At 45.7% G+C, this 18,504-nt stretch overlaps 1 protein-coding gene across 2 annotated transcripts in view; it reads left to right on the top strand.

Annotated features, from left to right (window-relative positions):
- Positions 1–1,924: 1,924 nt before the first annotated feature.
- LOC126149043 (serpin B4-like) overlaps positions 1,925–18,504 on the top strand; it is an 83,011-nt gene continuing 66,431 nt past the window's right edge. For both annotated transcript variants that reach the window (XM_049915791.1, XM_049915790.1), the window contains exons 1-2: positions 1,925–1,976; positions 17,046–17,135. In XM_049915791.1, the coding sequence (XP_049771748.1) occupies positions 17,058–17,135 (78 nt within the window). In that variant the 5' untranslated portion in view covers positions 1,925–1,976; positions 17,046–17,057. The remainder of the gene's footprint in view (positions 1,977–17,045; positions 17,136–18,504) is intronic.

Here is an 18,504-nt window from a genome sequence, read left to right as displayed (position 1 = left end):
CTGTTTGTGTGTAGTCAACAATGATATGTGTGGAGCTCTATTCCCAGTCAGCTCTGAACTCTTCGTCATATTATTTCTAGTTCAAACATGCTCACTTGTCGCTGCTGGTGCAACAAACCTATATTTAACGTTCGTTTTCTCTAGAATATAACAGCGATAGGTGCCGGGTTGGAGTCCTGGGCAGGAAAAAATTAATGTTTCGTCTCGTCATTTCAGTTAAAACATCTAGCTACTGCCGAGAAAATGCGATATGTCACAGTTGGTTGTGCTCCGATATCAATCCGATTAGGTTCTGGGTTCGAATCCCTGTCCAACACAAAGGTTTACCTGACGGCATTTCAAGTAAGTTACTAAGAAGCAATATTTAACATCTCTCGTAGTTCGTTAACAGCGACAATAGGTGCTGGGTAGGAATTCGCGTCCGTTAAAAATGTTTGGGTTATGTAATTTAAAGTTAATATTTGCTAACTGATACTGTCTAAAATCGAGGTATATCACTCTCTGTATGCCTAATCAGGAATGACTGTTAGTTTCCGTCGTTCACGAAATCTTTGCTTAGTCTGCATGACTTGGGTTTGAATCCATATGCAGAACGAGACAGTTCGTCGTGTCATTTGAAGTTGATACATATTCTCAACTAGCTGCTCGTGAATAACTTAAATTTTTAATGTCATGTTGTGTTAAATAATAAGTACGGTATGTTACTTTGAAATCATGAATACGACGAACTTACTACGCGCATTACGTATCTGACGTAATAATGAGAGTGGTAACATTTCAGGTATGTCATTTATTGTAATGAATGTGAGCTTACAAGCCTTAGGGACAGACTTACCTGTGATAAGGTGTTCCCTGATATTTGTAGTATCGTAGTATTACTTTACATCTTGAGTTATTGCGATACAGAGTAGTGTTTTCTAGTGGTGACTTGTTGGAACCATTTTCAATAATCAAACGACTGTATCAAGAAGCGATTAGAGAACCAGCTAGACAGCTGCGTTATGTGGGTTGAATGCGAATCAGGCGAAATGCAATTCAGGTCGATCGGATACTTTTGAGCATGACTGTACTTAAGCTCTGTATTTTTATTTAAAAAAACCTATCTGTTACCAACTGTTCGTATAAAAATTGTGAGCCATATGTTTGTGACTATTACAGTGCTATCTATCACAAAGCGAAAAAAGTGGTCCAACTAAAACATTCATATTTCTTTACGTACTACATGAATATGTAATAAAAACTGAGGGTTCCTATTTAAAACAACGCAGTTGATATCCGTTTGACCTATGGCAGCGCTATCTAGCGGGCCAACCGTAGCGCCATCTGGTTTCCCCCTTCAAGCTAGACAAGTTTCGTTCTTTGTAGTTTTTTCTTTGACGCTTATTTCGTGAGATATTTGGCCCGGTCACGATCAATGGACCACCCTGTATACAGGCAGCACAGGCGTTCACCTCAATTCGGCGATGTACTTCACAGTAGCGCTGAAGGAAAGAAAGAATTAAAATGAACAAAAAGACACAAAGGAATGTAAATGTTGCTTTCCGTCTCTTAATGTTCGAGAATAAGGGACGACTAAACAGCATAATCAACTGAATTGAAAGCTACACAGTTTTTGGAGTAAAGGTCAGTTCTCCGTGTGTACAACTAAGCAGTTTTCTTCCTCTTGTGCTTTTTCTAGGGGAAGCAGACATATTGAAGGAGGAAGCGCGATACGTGGCCCGACCAGGGTGAAGCAGTATAAAAAAAAAAAAAAAGAAAAAAAAAGTGAGCTCTCTAATCTTCGTTGTGTGGTGCTACCGCTCATAATCAGTGACCTTAAGAAAATTGCACGTCTAATATGTCGCGGATGACGTCAGTAGCTTCCGCGAAAGACTGAAACGCTCTGTCAGGGCCTTGAAATAGCGCCTCGCTTCCAGTACGACTCTTCAGTCGACTGGCATTGGACAGAAGCTGCAAGTAATTTTGCGTTCTTCAGAGTAAGTATGTAGACTATTCGTACTCGGTGACTACCAGCCTGAGAGACAAATAGCGTTTCATTTCTTAATGTACTGCATACTTAAACTCTGTTATCCGGAAACAAAAGAACCAAGTTTTGAGCGAACTGTACAGTAATCTATTGCATTCGAAATATACGAAGAGTGAGTTTCAGATTGACTGCAAACGTGCCACCTATAATCCATGGTGTACTGATTTATATACCTCGACCACTCTAAGTAGCGGGGGTGGACAAAAATATGGAAAATACAAAAAACACATTGCCATGCCACACACGGTTTAGGACAACAGTTTGGATTCAATACATCTTCCATCTCTACAAAGTAGACCACAAACGCTCAATAATATCGAGACTGTAGTGGTCAGGGCAGATACGACAGTTCACTCTCGTGCTCATAAAAGCAGTCTTGGACGCTGTGAGCTGTGTGAATAGGCACACAAAAAATGGTTCAAATGGCTCTGAGCACTATGGGACTTAATTTCTGAGGTCATCAGTCGCCTAGAACTTAGAACTACTTAAACCTAACTAACCTAAGGACATCACACACATCCATGCCCGAGGCAGGATTCGAAACTGTGACCGTAGCAGTCGCGCGGTTCCAGACTGTAGCACCTAGAACCGCTCGGCCACTCCGGCCGGCTCTTGGAACACAGCAGCACCATTCGGGAACATACATTGTACCATGGGGCGGACCTGTTCACCCAAAATGGTCACGTAATCATTGGCAGGAATGCCACTTTGCAGAGTAAGCGTGAGTCAGTAGAATACCTTGATATGATAACCTAAATCATCACTGAACCTCTGCCTCCTTTTAAACTTAGTACGCAAACTCGCCAAGACGTTGGAAACAGTATGAAAACAAGACAGACACTACGAAATGACGTTCTCCCATTGCTCCATAGTGCATGTCTTATGGCTTCAGCGCAATGTCTTTCTGTTAGGAGCATTTGCATTGCTGAGGAGTGGCTTTGGAATTCCTTCTCGCCTTGCAGTTCCCAGATTATGGAGCTCTCTTCGTGTCATTTTGGCGCTGATAGGATTTTCGAGAGCGACGTTTAGTTGTGCAATGACTTTTGTAGCTGTCGTTCTCTTGTTTTTCGTTCAAATGGCTCTGAGCACTATGGGACTTAACACCTGAGGTCATCAGTCCCTTAGAACTTAGAACTACTTAAACCTAACTAACCTAAGAACATCACACACATCCATGCCCGAGGCAGGATTCGAACCTGCGACGTAGCGGTCACGCGGTTCCAGACTGTAGCGCCTACAATCGCTCGGCCACCGCGGCCGGCTTTGTTTTTCGTTATAATTCATCCGTCACAATGACTGATCATACACTTTGGTCCGCGTTGTGACTTAGCGGATAATGTTTTTGCGGTCACCTTGGTACGGAAGCCCCCCCCCCCCCCCACTCCATGAGGACACCAACAATATGCCCACGTTCGAAATCACGGAGATCCGACATAACGACTCACAACTACACAGTACAGCGTTCTGACCACGCTTGACGCCTGCAACGTATTAAGGACTTAGCACAGGCGCCGTTCCTGGTCAAATACAGAAGCACCACTTGCAGGTTGGGCTAGCATCTGTATTTATAATCTAGCGTACGTTTCTCGCGGCCTTTGCTTATTTTCTGCCCAACCTCCGTGTATGCCTGGTAGTACAGCAATGCGCTTTTGAACCGTTGGAGATGATGTACATCCGAAATGTCTAATTTAGTACCCAGGATGCGAAAATAGTGTAATTTTTATTATGTGCTGTCTCCTGTTCGTTTTATTATTTGTCCTGTGGATAAGAAAACAAAGTTCTGTGGTTATATGTATACAAATCTACACTCCTGGAAATTGAAATAAGAACACCGTGAATTCATTGTCCCAGGAAGGGAAAACTTTATTGACACATTCCTGGGGTCAGATACATCACATGATCACACTTACAGAACCACAGGCACATAGACACAGGCAATAGAGCATGCACAATGTCGGCACTAGTACAGTGTATATCCACCTTTCGCAGCAATGCAGGCTGCTATTCTCCCATTGAGACGATCGTAGAGATGCTGGATTTAGCCCTGTGGAACGGCTTGCCATGCCATTTCCACCTGGCGCCTCAGTTGGACCAGCGTTCGTGCTGGACGTGCAGACCGCGTGAGACGACGCTTCATCCAGTCCCAAACATGCTCAATGGGGGACAGATCCGGAGATCTTGCTGGCCAGGGTAGTTGACTTACACCTTCTAGAGCACGTTGGGTGGCACGGGATACATGCGGACGTGCATTGTCCTGTTGGAACAGCAAGTTCCGTTGCCGGTCTAGGAATGGTAGAACGATGGGTTCGATGACGGTTTGGATGTACCGTGCACTATTCAGTGTCCCCTCGACGATCACCAGTGGTGTACGGCCAGTGTAGGAGATCGCTCCCCACACCATGATGCCGGGTGTTGGCCCTGTGTGCCTCGGTCGTATGCAGTCCTGATTGTGGCGCTCACCTGCACGGCGCCAAACACGCATACGACCATCATTGGCACCAAGGCAGAAGCGACTCTCATCGCTGAAGACGACACGTCTCCATTCGTCCCTCCATTCACGCCTGTCGCGACACCACTGGAGGCGGGCTGCACGATGTTGGGGTGTGAGCGGAAGACGGCCTAACGGTGTGCGGGACCGTAGCCCAGCTTCATGGAGATGGTTGCGAATGGTCCTCGCCGATACCCCAGGAGCAACAGTGTCCCTAATTTGCTGGGAAGTGGCGGTGCGGACCCCTACGGCACTGCGTAGGATCCTACGGTCTTGGCGTGCATCCGTGCGTCGCTGCGGTCCGGTCCCAGGTCGACGGGCACGTGCACCTTCCGCCGACCAGCTTGTACAGCCTGCTGCGGTCTCATGCTTGTACAGCCCTCTCGCAGTGTCCGGAGCAAGTATGGTGGGTCTGACACACCGGTGTCAATGTGTTCTTTTTTCCATTTCCAGGAGTGTATCTTTACACATTCCATACGAAAGTGGTTACAAAGAATTTTAAAAATTCGAGTTCGTTTGAAATATTAAAAAATTGTCCCGTCTTACAGAATTTCTTGCATGTGCTTATTATACCTGAATGCCTAGTTAGTTTTTCTTCTGCATTTATGACCATATAACTGTGCTTATACGTGTAGTTCGAGAACCCCTCAGTCTTCGTCACAGTGGCGGAAACTCCGAGCAAGAAGATGAGAGTCTAAAAAGATCGCTTATGGTGGTGGTCTGTACAAACGATCAGTTAAGGCTTTCATGGCTGTGATCTCACGATATTGGATGACGATACATTTTATATTTCTAAAGTCCGACATTCATGCTACTTTTCTGTCTACAGAAGTTCATCGCGAACGTAGTTGTGACTCGCACAAAGTTAAATTCTTTCGCTGTGTTGTCGAAAATCTCATCATCTGGGAAAACAAAGAGCGAAAGTTAATGTAAAGTGTAACTTAACGTGAAATAGATGTCTGAAGGTGAAGCTGTCGGTTCGAAACCGGTAACGGCGCTATTTAAATTAGCGCTGTAAAAAGTGGCTGGTTGCTGTTGTCTTCTCAGTAAGAGCCAACCTATTTAAAGTCTTTTACTCTCGAAAACTTACGTTAGAAAGCCGCGTGCTGTGTCTACGTCTCCACATGCTGCTCAGAACTCTATTATACATAAAATTTCGAAGTATTAGAACAGTCCGGCTGACAAGCTGTCCAGAAAGAAACATCTATCGATAGCGAGCACAGGGCCAGCGTCTGCTACCAACCACTTGAGAATCCCGCCAGACACCTACTGCCCAAGACTTCCACGAAGTCGCCCGTTTATAACCACGTGGACCATTTCCAAGTTAATGATGGTCTCAAGCTTTACAGATATACGTTAAAATGGGTATCATTTAAATTACATAGTGTTTCTTAATTCGGTACATGCTGGAAGGAGCTCCTATCCACGCTGGCCACTTTTGACCTTACAAGTCACCATTACTACGTAAAGGTGGTCTCAAACAACAATTACAATGTGAGACGTATCTTAGTGCACAACTGTTTTAGAGAACCACTAAAAGTACATATTATTATACAAATAAGTGTTTTATATCTGATCGGAGTATACACTCCTGGAAATTGAAATAAGAACACCGTGAATTCATTGTCCCAGGAAGGGGAAACTTTATTGACACATTCCTGGGGTCAGATACATCACATGATCACACTGACAGAACCACAGGCACATAGACACAGGCAACAGAGCATGCACAATGTCGGCACTAGTACAGTGTATATCCACCTTTCGCAGCAATGCAGGCTGCTATTCTCCCATGGAGACGATCGTAGAGATGCTGGATGTAGTCCTGTGGAACGGCTTGCCATGCCATTTCCACCTGGCGCCTCAGTTGGACCAGCGTTCGTGCTGGACGTGCAGACCGCGTGAGACGACGCTTCATCCAGTCCCAAACATGCTCAATGGGGGACAGATCCGGAGATCTTGCTGGCCAGGGTAGTTGACTTACACCTTCTAGAGCACGTTGGGTGGCACGGGATACATGCGGACGTGCATTGTCCTGTTGGAACAGCAAGTTCCCTTGCCGGTCTAGGAGTGGTAGAACGATGGGTTCGATGACGGTTTGGATGTACCGTGCACTATTCAGTGTCCCCTCGACGATCACCAGTGGTGTACGGCCAGTGTAAGAGATCGCTCCCCACACCATGATGCCGGGTGTTGGCCCTGTGTGCCTCGGTCGTATGCAGTCCTGATTGTGGCGCTCACCTGCACGGCGCCAAACACGCATACGACCATCATTGGCACCAAGGCAGAAGCGACTCTCATCGCTGAAGACGACACGTCTCCATTCGTCCCTCCATTCACGCCTGTCGCGACACCACTGGAGGCGGGCTGCACGATGTTGGGGCGTGAGCGGAAGACGGCCTAACGGTGTGCGGGACCGTAGCCCAGCTTCATGGAGACGGTTGCGAATGGTCCTCGCCGATACCCCAGGAGCAACAGTGTCCCTAATTTGCTGGGAAGTGGCGGTGCGGTCCCCTACGGCACTGCGTAGGATCCTACGGTCTTGGCGTGCATCCGTGCGTCGCTGCGGTCCGGTCCCAGGTCGACGGGCACGTGCACCTTCCGCCGACCACTGGCGACAACATCGATGTACTGTGGAGACCTCACGCCCCACGTGTTGAGCAATTCGGCGGTACGTCCAACCGGCCTCCCGCATGCCCTCGCTCAAAGTCCGTCAACTGCACATACGGTTCACGTCCACGCTGTCGCGGCATGCTACCAGTGTTAAAGACTGCGATGGAGCTCCGTATGCCACGGCAAACTGGCTGACACTGACGGCGGCGGTGCACAAATGCTGCGCAGCTAGCGCCATTCGACGGCCAACACCGCGGTTCCTGGTGTGTCCGCTGTGCCGTGCGTGTGATCATTGCTTGTACAGCCCTCTCGCAGTGTCCGGAGCAAGTATGGTGGGTCTGACACACCGGTGTCAATGTGTTCTTTTTTCCATTTCCAGGAGTGTATTTACCTGTCGTTTTGCGCGGTACTTTTTGTTTCTATTTATCCACCAAATTGAAACTACGAGCCATTTGTATTGTATTGTATGGAAATGGGGACCTAGAAACGACGGAGAGACTCTGTCCCCGCCGTAGCCCTCAGTGGTCCACAACCCCACAACAGGCTACAGCAGTCCACTCACCCCACCGCCGCCCCACACCGAACCCAGGGATTTTGCGCTGTTCGGCCCCCTGTGGATCCCCGCGGGAACGTCTCATACCAGACGAGTGTAGCCCCAAATGTTTGCGTGGTAGAGTAACTATGGTGTACGCGTACTTGGAGAAAGTTTTTGCGCGGCAATCGCCGACATAGTGTAACTGAGGCGGAATAAGGGGAATCAGCCCGAATTCGCCGAGGCAGATAGAAAACCATCAACAGACATGGCCGGCACACCGGACCTCGACTCTAATCCGCCGGGCGGATTCGTGCCGGGGACCGGTACGCCTTCCCGGCCGGAAAGGAGTGCGTTAGACCGCACGGCTAACCGGGTGGGCACGACGCTTTTAATAAATGTTTGTTTCAGTCAAACTGAGAAAGGCTTAGTTTAACAAGCGATAAGCCTACATCTCTAAACAGATACACTCTTAGGACAAAGGTAAGGGTACAACACATCACATGATGACTTCTTGTGGAGTATGTTTAGTTAAGGTCAATTTAAATTAATATTTTCAAAGTTCCGACACTCTAAATCCATTTTAGTGACAGTCAGTCGGTGCCAGTATGTATTCAATGTACAGTTCAGCGACCGTCTGGTGCATTGCTTAGGACTGTAGTTCCTGTTTTTATTTCTTACTGGTTTGATGCGGTCCATCACGACTTCGTCTACTGTGACAACATTACCATCGCAGAATGATACTTGATCCATCCCTCCTCAACTATTTGTTGGATACATTCCAATTTTTGTCTTCCCCTGGAGTTTTTATCCTTTATAGCTCCGTCTAGTAACACGGAAGTTATTCCACAATGTCCTATCAATCTCTGCCTTCTTCACGTCAGTGTTTCTCACATGTTCCTTTCCTCGACAAATCTATGGAGAACTTCCTCATTCTTCATCTTACCAGTCCACCTATTTCAGTAATACCGTACCCAGAAAGCATCTATTCTCTTTTTTCCGGTTTCCCACAGTCAAGGATTCACTACCATACAATTCTGTGTTCCAGACGTTCATTCTCGGAAGTTACTTCTTGAAAGTAAGGTCAATGTTTGACACTCCTAATAGACTCTTTTGGCCACGCCTGCTATTCATATCCTCCTTGCTTCGTCTATGTTATGTCGCTTTCAACGTACCAAAATTCCTTCACTTCATCTACCTCATGGTGCCCAAATTTTACTTTTAATTCTAACTAATCACATCTTTACTACTCTCGATTACTTTTTCTTTCTTCGGTTTACGTTCAATTCGTATTCTGTTCTCAGTAAACTGTTCATTCCACTCAGTATGTCCTGTAATTCCTCCTCGCAATGCCATGAGCAGATCTTACCACTGGTACTTTACAAGTAGTGTATTTTAAGGTATTTTCGTCATCATTGCCTTCAGAAATTGATACCGATTAAGAAACAGCACTGTGGCAAGCAATATTTCACTGAGCTCTTTGCCTGAAGAGGCGCAGTTTGATGTCCTGAGATATTATGATTGTACACTGCTCTGCAGAATTTAAGGAAGAGCTAGATGAAGTAGCATAAAATATTAACTTTTCGGTGGAAATCAGTGAAAGTACGGGAACATGTTGCCACAGGGCTCCCAGTGATGCACAGTTGGACGTCAGATGCTGTAAGGTCAGCGTGACCGTGTCGCAGCTGGCCGGTGTGGCCGAGCGGTTCTAGGAGCTTCCATCTGGAACCGCGCAACCGCTACGGACGCAGGTTCGAGTCCTGCCACGAGCATGGATGTGTATGATGTCCTTAGGTTAGTTACGTTTAAGTAATTCTACTTTCAAGGGACTAATGACCTCAAATGTTAAGTCTCATAGTGCTCAGAGCCATTTAAACCATTTTTTTTTTTTTTTACCGTGTCGCCAAATGGGGCTAGTCTCGCAGCACAACGCAGTTGGACGAACGAGAAAAGACACTGTGTGTCAATCAACGAGTACTTACTACTTACTGTGTACTGTGATGGGATTCTTCACTACAACGTGGCCTAGATACAACTTTTGGATGGCTTCCCACGGGAAACTGGAAGAAGAACGAACTGTGAAGAGCGTGGCCCAAGAGTTTGGTGTTGCTTACAACATAAAATATTAACTACTCGGGTGAAGTGACTGAAACTACAGGAACATATTCCCAGAGGGCTCAGAGCCGTTCACAGAAAGTTGGACGTCACAGGCAGTGAGGTCAGCGTCACCATTGAGCCAAATGAGGCTGGCTTTGCAGCAGGACGCAATTGGACGAATAGAAAAGATACTGTGTGTTAATCAACGAGTACTTACTGTGGTAGTGTTCTGCACTACAACATGGCCCAGATATAACATTCGGATGGCTTCACATGGAAAAAATGGTTCAAATGACTCTGAGCATTATGGGACTTAACATCTGAGGTCATCAGTCCCCTAGACTTAGAACTACTTAAACCTAACTAACCTAAGGACATCACACACATCAATGCCCGAGGCAGGATTCGAACATGAGACCGCAGCAGCAGCGCGGTTGCGGACTGAAGCGCCTAGAGCAGCTCGGCTACAGCGAACGGCCACACGAAAAACTGGAAGAAGAACGAAATGTGAAGAGCGTAGACCAAGAGCTTGATATTTCTTACAGCATTGTTTCTAGTGTGGAGGGAGCGCTCCGAATCATAGGCACTTACATCTAAAGGAGGGTACGTGATCCGCCACAGTCAACTAGAGCAGCAGATAACAGCCACATTGTGCATCAGACAATAAGGGACTCACGTCAATTGCAATTGCACCTACATTTAACAGGATTGGAAGACATGCAATCCCACACTTCACAGTTGCACGGCGTTTGCGTGAGGATGGCCTCTTCGTCCAGTACGTTGTGTTCCGTTGACACTCGCACATCGGCCTCACCGTTTGTGATGGTACCATACGACCCAGCATTCATTTTTTTGGATGGTAATGCGCGATTGCATCGAACAGAGCAGGTTGAGGGAGCTCTTGGAGCGAAAGGACATTCGGTGTATGGACTGGCTTGCCCGTTCCCTCAACTTAAATCGCATCGAGCACGTGTGGGATCCTTTCCCTGCAGTACGTCCACTCGCACCAACTATCATCTATCAGTTGTGACCGCGCTCGTGGAGTAATGGGACGCCATACCACAAGAACTCCTTACAAATATGTTGGGCAGCATGCGAGCGCGTTGTAGAACATGCATTGCCATCCACGGTAATCGCATACCTTATTAAGAGGGAAGTCCCGCCTTTTGTAATATTAACTGGACCACCTTGAATCACAGTGACTGCAGTGTAATTAGTCTTTGAATGAAACTCCCATTTGTGTTCATCTCTCCGCATTTGTCTTTCAGATACCTTCCGTGCTATGCTGTAGCAGTTCTGGTCATTAAAATTGCTACACCACGAAGATGACGTGCTACAGAATCGAAATTTAACCGACAGCAAGATGCTGTGATAAGCAAATGATTAGCTTTTCAGAGCATTCACACAAGGTTGGCGCCGGTGGCGACACCTACAACGTGCTGAAATGAGGAAAGTTTCCAACCGATGTCTCATACAGAAACAGCAGTTGACCGGCGTTGCCTGGTGAAACGTTGTTGTGATGCCTCGTGTAAGGAGGAGAAATGCGTACCATCACTTTGAAAAAGCTCGGATTGTAGCCTATCGCGATTGCGGTTTATCGTATCGCGACATTGCTGCTCGTGTTGGTCGTGATCCAATGACTGTTAGCAGAATATCGAATCGGTGGGTTCAGGAGGGCAATACGGAACGCCGTGTTGGATCCCAACGGCCTCGAACCACTAGCAGTCTAGATGACAGGCATCTTATGCGCATGTCTGTAACGGATCGTTCAGCCACGTCTCGATCCCTGAGTCAACAGATGGGGACGTTTGCAAGACAACAACCATCTGCACGAACAGTTCGACGACGTTTGCAGCAGCATGCACTGTCAGCTCGGAGACCATGGCTGCGGTTACCCTTGACGCTGCATCACAGACAGGAGCGTCCGCAGCTCGTGGTCGTGCGGTAGCGTTCTCGCTTCCCACGCCCGGGTTCCCGGGTTCGATTCCCGGCGGGGTCAGGGATTTTCTCTGCCTCGTGATGACTGGGTGTTGTGTGCTGTCCTTAGGTTAGTTAGGTTTAAGTGTTTCTAAGTTCTAGGGGACTGACCGACACCCACGGGATAACAAGGCCGTCCAACAGTGTTAGTGACGTCACACTAAGCGGCCCATAGCCGACGCAGCAGTCCACGGACACCTCCGTACAGCCGCGCCTGATGCTAACGATCTTCTGTCCGTCATACAGAAAGGAGCCAACTATAATTCGAACCAAAGACCAAATTATATATATTCTTGTAAACAGCATAAAGGTTCATAACGAAATACCGATTACATATACGGGCAGGAATAAGTTTAATCGATTGAGGAACTTTGCCACTATCTTATAATTGTCAGAACACTATTTAGCTTTAAAACTCGCATACAGGTGGTGACAAATGCCAACTGACAGCAGGACTTAACATTTTCAAGCTATTACACTGAAAGTAAATTATCTTAAGCACTGTCATACATAGCAAAACCCTCACAACTTTCGTTTACAATAAGGTAACAAGAGTTCGCTTTATCTCATATCACATGACTATTGTGAATTAACTCACATGTTCACGGTGACAGCCCTTTTCAAGAATCCCCAGTAATAAAGAATGGAAACAAAAGATAGCTATCAAATATTCTCCTTTAACATAGACATCACTGAAAACAAGATTCTGTCTTGCACTGTGATACTAAGGGACTGCTCTTTCCTTTAAGAAAAGCCTGACAATTTGAAGTTCACTCTGCTATTGAAGATACACTTCTTGAAACAATATTAAAAATGTTATGAAAGGTAAGGAAATGAAAAACAACCAAGTGCATTACATGTAAGAATGTGAGCAAAAGGCTGAGGCTCTCTTTACTTACCATTTTCAATCTCTCTACAGCTTATTTCCTTTTCCACGTAGAAATCACCAACTGCAAGTCTCATTATTGCTGTCTGTTACTAACAAAGTGCTTTTCTGTTTAGAAAACCTGACAATTTGATGTTCATTCTGGTACTGAAGATACTTTTCAGAGGAGTTCTAGAACCTATTCCTGCCCGTATATATATTTGATATTTCGTTATGAACCTTTATGCTGTTTACAAGAATATATATAATTTAGTCTTTGGTTCGAATTATAGTTGGCTCCTTTCTGTATGACGGACAGAAGATCGTTAGCATCAGGCGCGGCTGTACGGAGGTGTCCGTGGACTACTGCGTCGGCTATGGGCCGCTTAGTGTGACGTCACTAACACTGCTGGACGGCCTTCTTATCCCGGGGGTGTCGGACTGACGACCATAGATGTTAAGTCCCATAGTGCTCAGAGCCATTTGAACCATTTTTGAACAGACAGGAGCGCCTGCGATGGCGTATTCAGCGACGAACATGAGTGCACGAATGGCAAAACGTCATTTTTTCGGACGAATCCAGGTTCTGTTTACAGCATCATGATGGTCGCATCCGTGTTTAGCGACATTGCGGTGAACGCACATTGGAAGCGTGTATTCGTCATCGCCATACTGGCGTATCACCCGGCGTGATGGTATGGGGTGCCATTGGTTACACGTCTCGGTCACCTCTTGTTCACATTGATGGCACTTTGAACAGTGGACGTTACATTTCAGATGTGTTACGACCCGTGGCTCTACCCTTCATTCTATCCCTGCAAAACCCTACATTTCAGCAGGATAGTGCACGACCGTATGTTGCAGGTCGTGTACGGGCCATTCTGGATACAGAAAATGTTCGAGTGCTGCCCTGGCCAGCACATTCTCCATATCTGTCACCAACTGAAAACGTCTGGTCAATGGTGGCTGAGCAACTAGCTCGTCACAATACGCGTCACTACTCTTGATGAACTGTGGTATCGTTTTGGAGCTGCATGGGCAGCTGCACCTGTACACGCCATCCAAGCTCTGTTTGCTTCAATGCCCAGGCGTATCAAGGGCGTTATTACGGCCAGAGGTGGTTGTTCTGGGTACTGATCTCTCAGGATCTATGCACCCAAATTGCGTGAAAATTTAATCAATGGCTCAAATGGCTCTGAGCACTATGGGACTTAACTTCTGAGGTCATCAGTCCCCTAGAACTTAGAGCTACTTAAACCTAACTAACCTAAGGACATCACACAGATCCATACCCGAGACAGAATTCGAACCTGAGACCGTAGCGGCCGTGCGGTTCCAGCCAAAATGTAATCAGATGTCAATCCTAGTATAATATCTTTGTCCAATGAATAACCGTTTATCATCTGCATTTCTTCTTGGTGTAGCAATTTTAATAGCCAGTAGTGCATATATGGTGCAAGCTTTGTCGTGCTATGTTACTTAGCGGCGATACATCATGCGAAAGTTGATTTAATCCTTAAATTATGCACAGCAGTGTATATCGTCTCCAGTAGGAGGCATATCCGCGGCAAGCCACCTGTCTGTCGATGGCATGGTCATTAGCATCCCTCCTGTTATGTAGCGAATGATGGTGTGTCCTAGCTTCCTGTCCGCGGTGAGCTGCACAGAGCCAACGCCGAAAAAGTGCAACCCGTTGCTGCTAGACTTTTCGTTGTTTCAAGAGGGGAGTCGACCGGCATTGTAAATACACAACACGTCTCTCGTTCTTTCCATTCTCATTATTTCTTCTTGATATTTATACAGTACATTCATTATCTGTCCTTCATTACAGCTCACACATATTTTTCTGAGATTATCAAACACCAAGCATCATCTCACGTAGTTAAACGGTTTTTTCTACTTCAACAAAACAGGTGAAGACGACTTGACTTTTCTTAAGTCTTGCCTCCATTGTCAACTGACTTTTCCTTTGCTGAAGGAAAACCAATCGACGTCTAACAAATCGTCTGTTTTGTTCTACGTTGTTCCGTATATTACTCCTGTCAGCAATTTGTATGTATGCGCTGTTAAGCTAATTGTACAATATCTCTCTCACTCACCCGCTCTTGCAGTTTTCGGGACTGTGTGGGACGCGAAAGTCCAAGAATAGTCCCCCAATCGCATAGATTCTACACACTAGCTCGAATAATCGTGAGGTTGCCTCGATGATTTTAGGAATTCTCAGGGAATGCTGTCTACTTTTTGTGTTTTGTTTGCTCACAAGACTTCCAGAGCTCAGTCACATTCTAACACTCGAACCCGTGTCTCTTCCAAAATGATGTCCACTTGTGTTTCTACCATGTAAGATGACACTTATTTTCCCACATAGTGAGAATCATCTATCCACTATCTTGCCTGCCTCAAATGTAGGAATATCATCTGATCTCTTTAACACTGACGCTCCTTTTTCAGATGATTCCGGCAGTCATTTGACATTAGTTTTCCTTACGTACCACTGACTTCATTCCTAAGTCATTTAGACTGTTGTAGCCTTACATTCCCTGAACTCTTGTGTGATTCCTTCTGTTACCCATGGTTTTCTCGCAGTTACCTTACTTGAGAAAATTTACTCACTGTATTCGATCCTCTGCAGGTTTAAGACTTTTTGCATTGCTTTTGGGCAGGGTTCAAATCCCCGTTGAGTTAAACATATTTCTGTCTTCCATGGTTTCCCTAAATCTCTCAAGACGAATGCCACGTTGGTTCCTTTCAGTAACGACATGGTCGATTTTCGTCGCCATCCATTTACGCTCTGAACTTATACCTCGGCTCTGATGACTCGTCATCTGTAGACCGTTACATCCTTATCGTCTTTCCAGTTTTATTGCACGTTGTTATGAAATAAAAACCGTTGATTAGCTTCGTAAGCACTTCACATGTTAGTTCACTGACTGTACACTCCGAATCCATCATTCGTGCAAAGTCTTGACGAACAGTTAATACGTGGATGGAAGAGGCGTATAAATTCGTGCTTCAACTTGAAATATTTTTTATGTGAAATGTGAAGGCGGTGACAGCCTGAAAAAATGTGTGTATCTATCAACGAAAAGACCTTGAAGTGGCGTTGTAGTAACTGAATGCAGCCACTTCATTGTACTGCACTTTAATTTCTTCACACCTTTCCATACGATAAAGAACGTAGCTACACACTGATTCTATTGATGTAAGAATCACACGTGATTTGTCAGCTAGGGTTCAGTGGAGACTTCTATACTAAGAGTTTGCCAATATGGGGAATTCGGAATCATCAGGGTGGTCAGTCACTAGAAAAACAAGGGGATTTTGAAGTAGGTACCCATTAGTATAGCATTCTAACAAGACCGTATGTTACCGGTTAGCGTCAAGCTGTCGACGAGGACAAATTTACACGACAAACAGAGTACCTTCGCTCGAACCAACTGAAGCGATAACCAATAGCTTCGTCACCTGCACACCACAAAATCCACTGAAGCACAGCACTACCAATAAGCTACGTTCGACAGTGACTTAAATCAAGGGCGTCCATACCCGGGGGGGAAGTGTAGTCAAGTGTTTTTCTTTCAAGAAAATGTTTTAAAAGAATGTATTAAGCAGGTTTTAACAGGATGGGAATGGAACTTTTTTACAGTTACTTAGTTACTTACAGGTCGCCATTCGTCTTCCAAAACATCAAAAAATTCTTCATCCCCCCCCCCCGCTCCCACCACCCCGTTACCGCCCACCCCCACTGTAAACTATCGTATGGGCGTTCTTGACTGTGTCGACAGTTTATCCTGCTCAGATTTTACCGTGTAATTTTAACTCAATTAGCCACCGTAAGGATTCGGCAATGACTACTATAGCATAGTTATTTATATCACAATTGCCGAATTACGTTGAGACCAAAAGCGCGAAATTTCGGAATAATATAATTTGCGGCCTTGTGACAACAGATGTTTTTAAAACTAAAATAAATACTTAGGATGATTTTCGTTCGATTTCTTGACGCATAAAAATCACCTTCCATAAAGCAGAAATAATTAGCATCGTATGTGTAGTCTCGTGATACCAGACTGACTTATTACAGAAAGGTGTACATGTACATACAACAGGGTACCATCACCACACATCACTAGGAATAAACAACATTAAAATTTACTAGGCCGGCCGCAGTGGCCGAGCGGTGTTAGGCGCTTCCGTCTGGAACCTCGCGACCGCTACGGTCGCAGGTTCGAATGCTTCCTCGGGCATGGATGTGTGTGATGTCCTTAGGTTAGTTAGGTTTAAGTAGTTCTAAGTTCTAGGGGACTGATGACCTCAGATGTTAAATCGCATAGTGTTCAGAGCCATTTGAACCATTTTTGAAAATTTACCAGTAAGTCAACTGAAGATCCTAACTTCAGCTATGCTGTAAGCCTCTTTCCAAAATTTCTCTGATTTGTCGTTATAGGTTTTCGAGAAAATGGCTGATGCAGCCGTCAGTGACGCTCTGCAGACGGTGTCTGAAGCAAACAGCCTCTTCACATCGGACATCTACAGGGTAAGATTCCACGCAACATCTCGCACGCTTCTGTACACGGAATGGGCAGCCAAATGGGCTGCGTCGTCACTGTTTCTGTTGCTAAGTTATGAGACACGCTACATGCGCCTGTAGCAAATCCTAAACAATATCACTAATTTTAGTTTCAGACATAAAAAGGGTACAATTAAACATGTGAGCCACAAGTGTTCAGAAGCCTGTCAGAGATCTGTTGCCCAAATTTATAAGTAAGTTGAGGTGAGTAATACAGGGTGTCCCAAAAAGATTGACCCGATTTTAAATAGAATTATTTATTAGGAAGAATGGTATAACACCAACAAATTGCATACTAAATTACTCATAAAAGACAGAAGTTTATAAAAATCCATTACAAATGTTCAATATGTCCTCCGTTGGCTGCACGGAAGACATCAAGCCAATTGCCGAATCCACCCCAAACTGAGCGTAAGGTGTCCTCTGTCACTGAAGCTACAGCAGCTGATATTCTGGTTTTTAGTTCATCAGTGTCACGAGGTAAGGGAGGAACGTTAAGCACGAAATCGAATATGAAATGGCCGCTGAATTGCGATCACTGATTGAGTACGACTAAATTCAACAACACAATACGCCTTCCGTTGCGCGGGCGCCATATTGCACGAGACTGGCTGCACGCTCCAGGTCAGCGCTCGTAGCGACATCTAGCGGATTTTTCTGAAACTCTAGACTATGCCGATTACGTCTAGCGGTGTTTCAGTTACCTAGTGACATTTGTCTCAATATTATTACAAGTTAAAATCGGGTCATTCCTTTTGGGACATCCTGTGTAGTGCACTGAGGTGCCCAAAGTCATGTGATACCTGCCAATATCGTGTCGGACCACCTTTTGTCCGCGTAATGCAGCAACTTGACATGGCATGTGATCAACATGTCGTTGGAAGGCCCCCGAAGAAATATTGGGCCATGCTGCCTTTATAGCCGTTGTAACTGTGGAGGTGTTGCCTGTGCAGGATTTTGTGCACGAACCGAGGTTTAGATTATGTCTCATGAATTTTCGATGCAACACGTGTCAGGCGATATGGGTGGCCAGATAATTCGTTCGAATTATCCAGAACGTTGTTCAAACCAGTCGCAAACAATGTGGCCCAGCGACATGGCGCACTATCATGCATAAAAACCCTATCGTTGTTTGGCTACAAACGGTCTCCAAGTAGCTGAACGTAGTTATTTTCACTAAATTATCGCTTCAGGTGGACCAGAGGACCCAGTCCATTCCATCTAAACACAACTCACACCGTCCGCCTCCGTAGCGCAGGTATAGCGTTACCGCCTACCACGCAAGGGGGCCCGGGTTCGATTCCTGGCAGAGGACTGGGTGTTGTGTGTCCTATAT

The sequence above is a fragment of the Schistocerca cancellata genome, chromosome 2 (assembly GCF_023864275.1).
Source record: "Schistocerca cancellata isolate TAMUIC-IGC-003103 chromosome 2, iqSchCanc2.1, whole genome shotgun sequence".
Lineage (NCBI taxonomy): Eukaryota > Metazoa > Arthropoda > Insecta > Orthoptera > Acrididae > Schistocerca > Schistocerca cancellata.
Note: the sequence above shows the minus strand (reverse complement) of the source record. Positions and strands in the feature narration are given on the sequence as shown.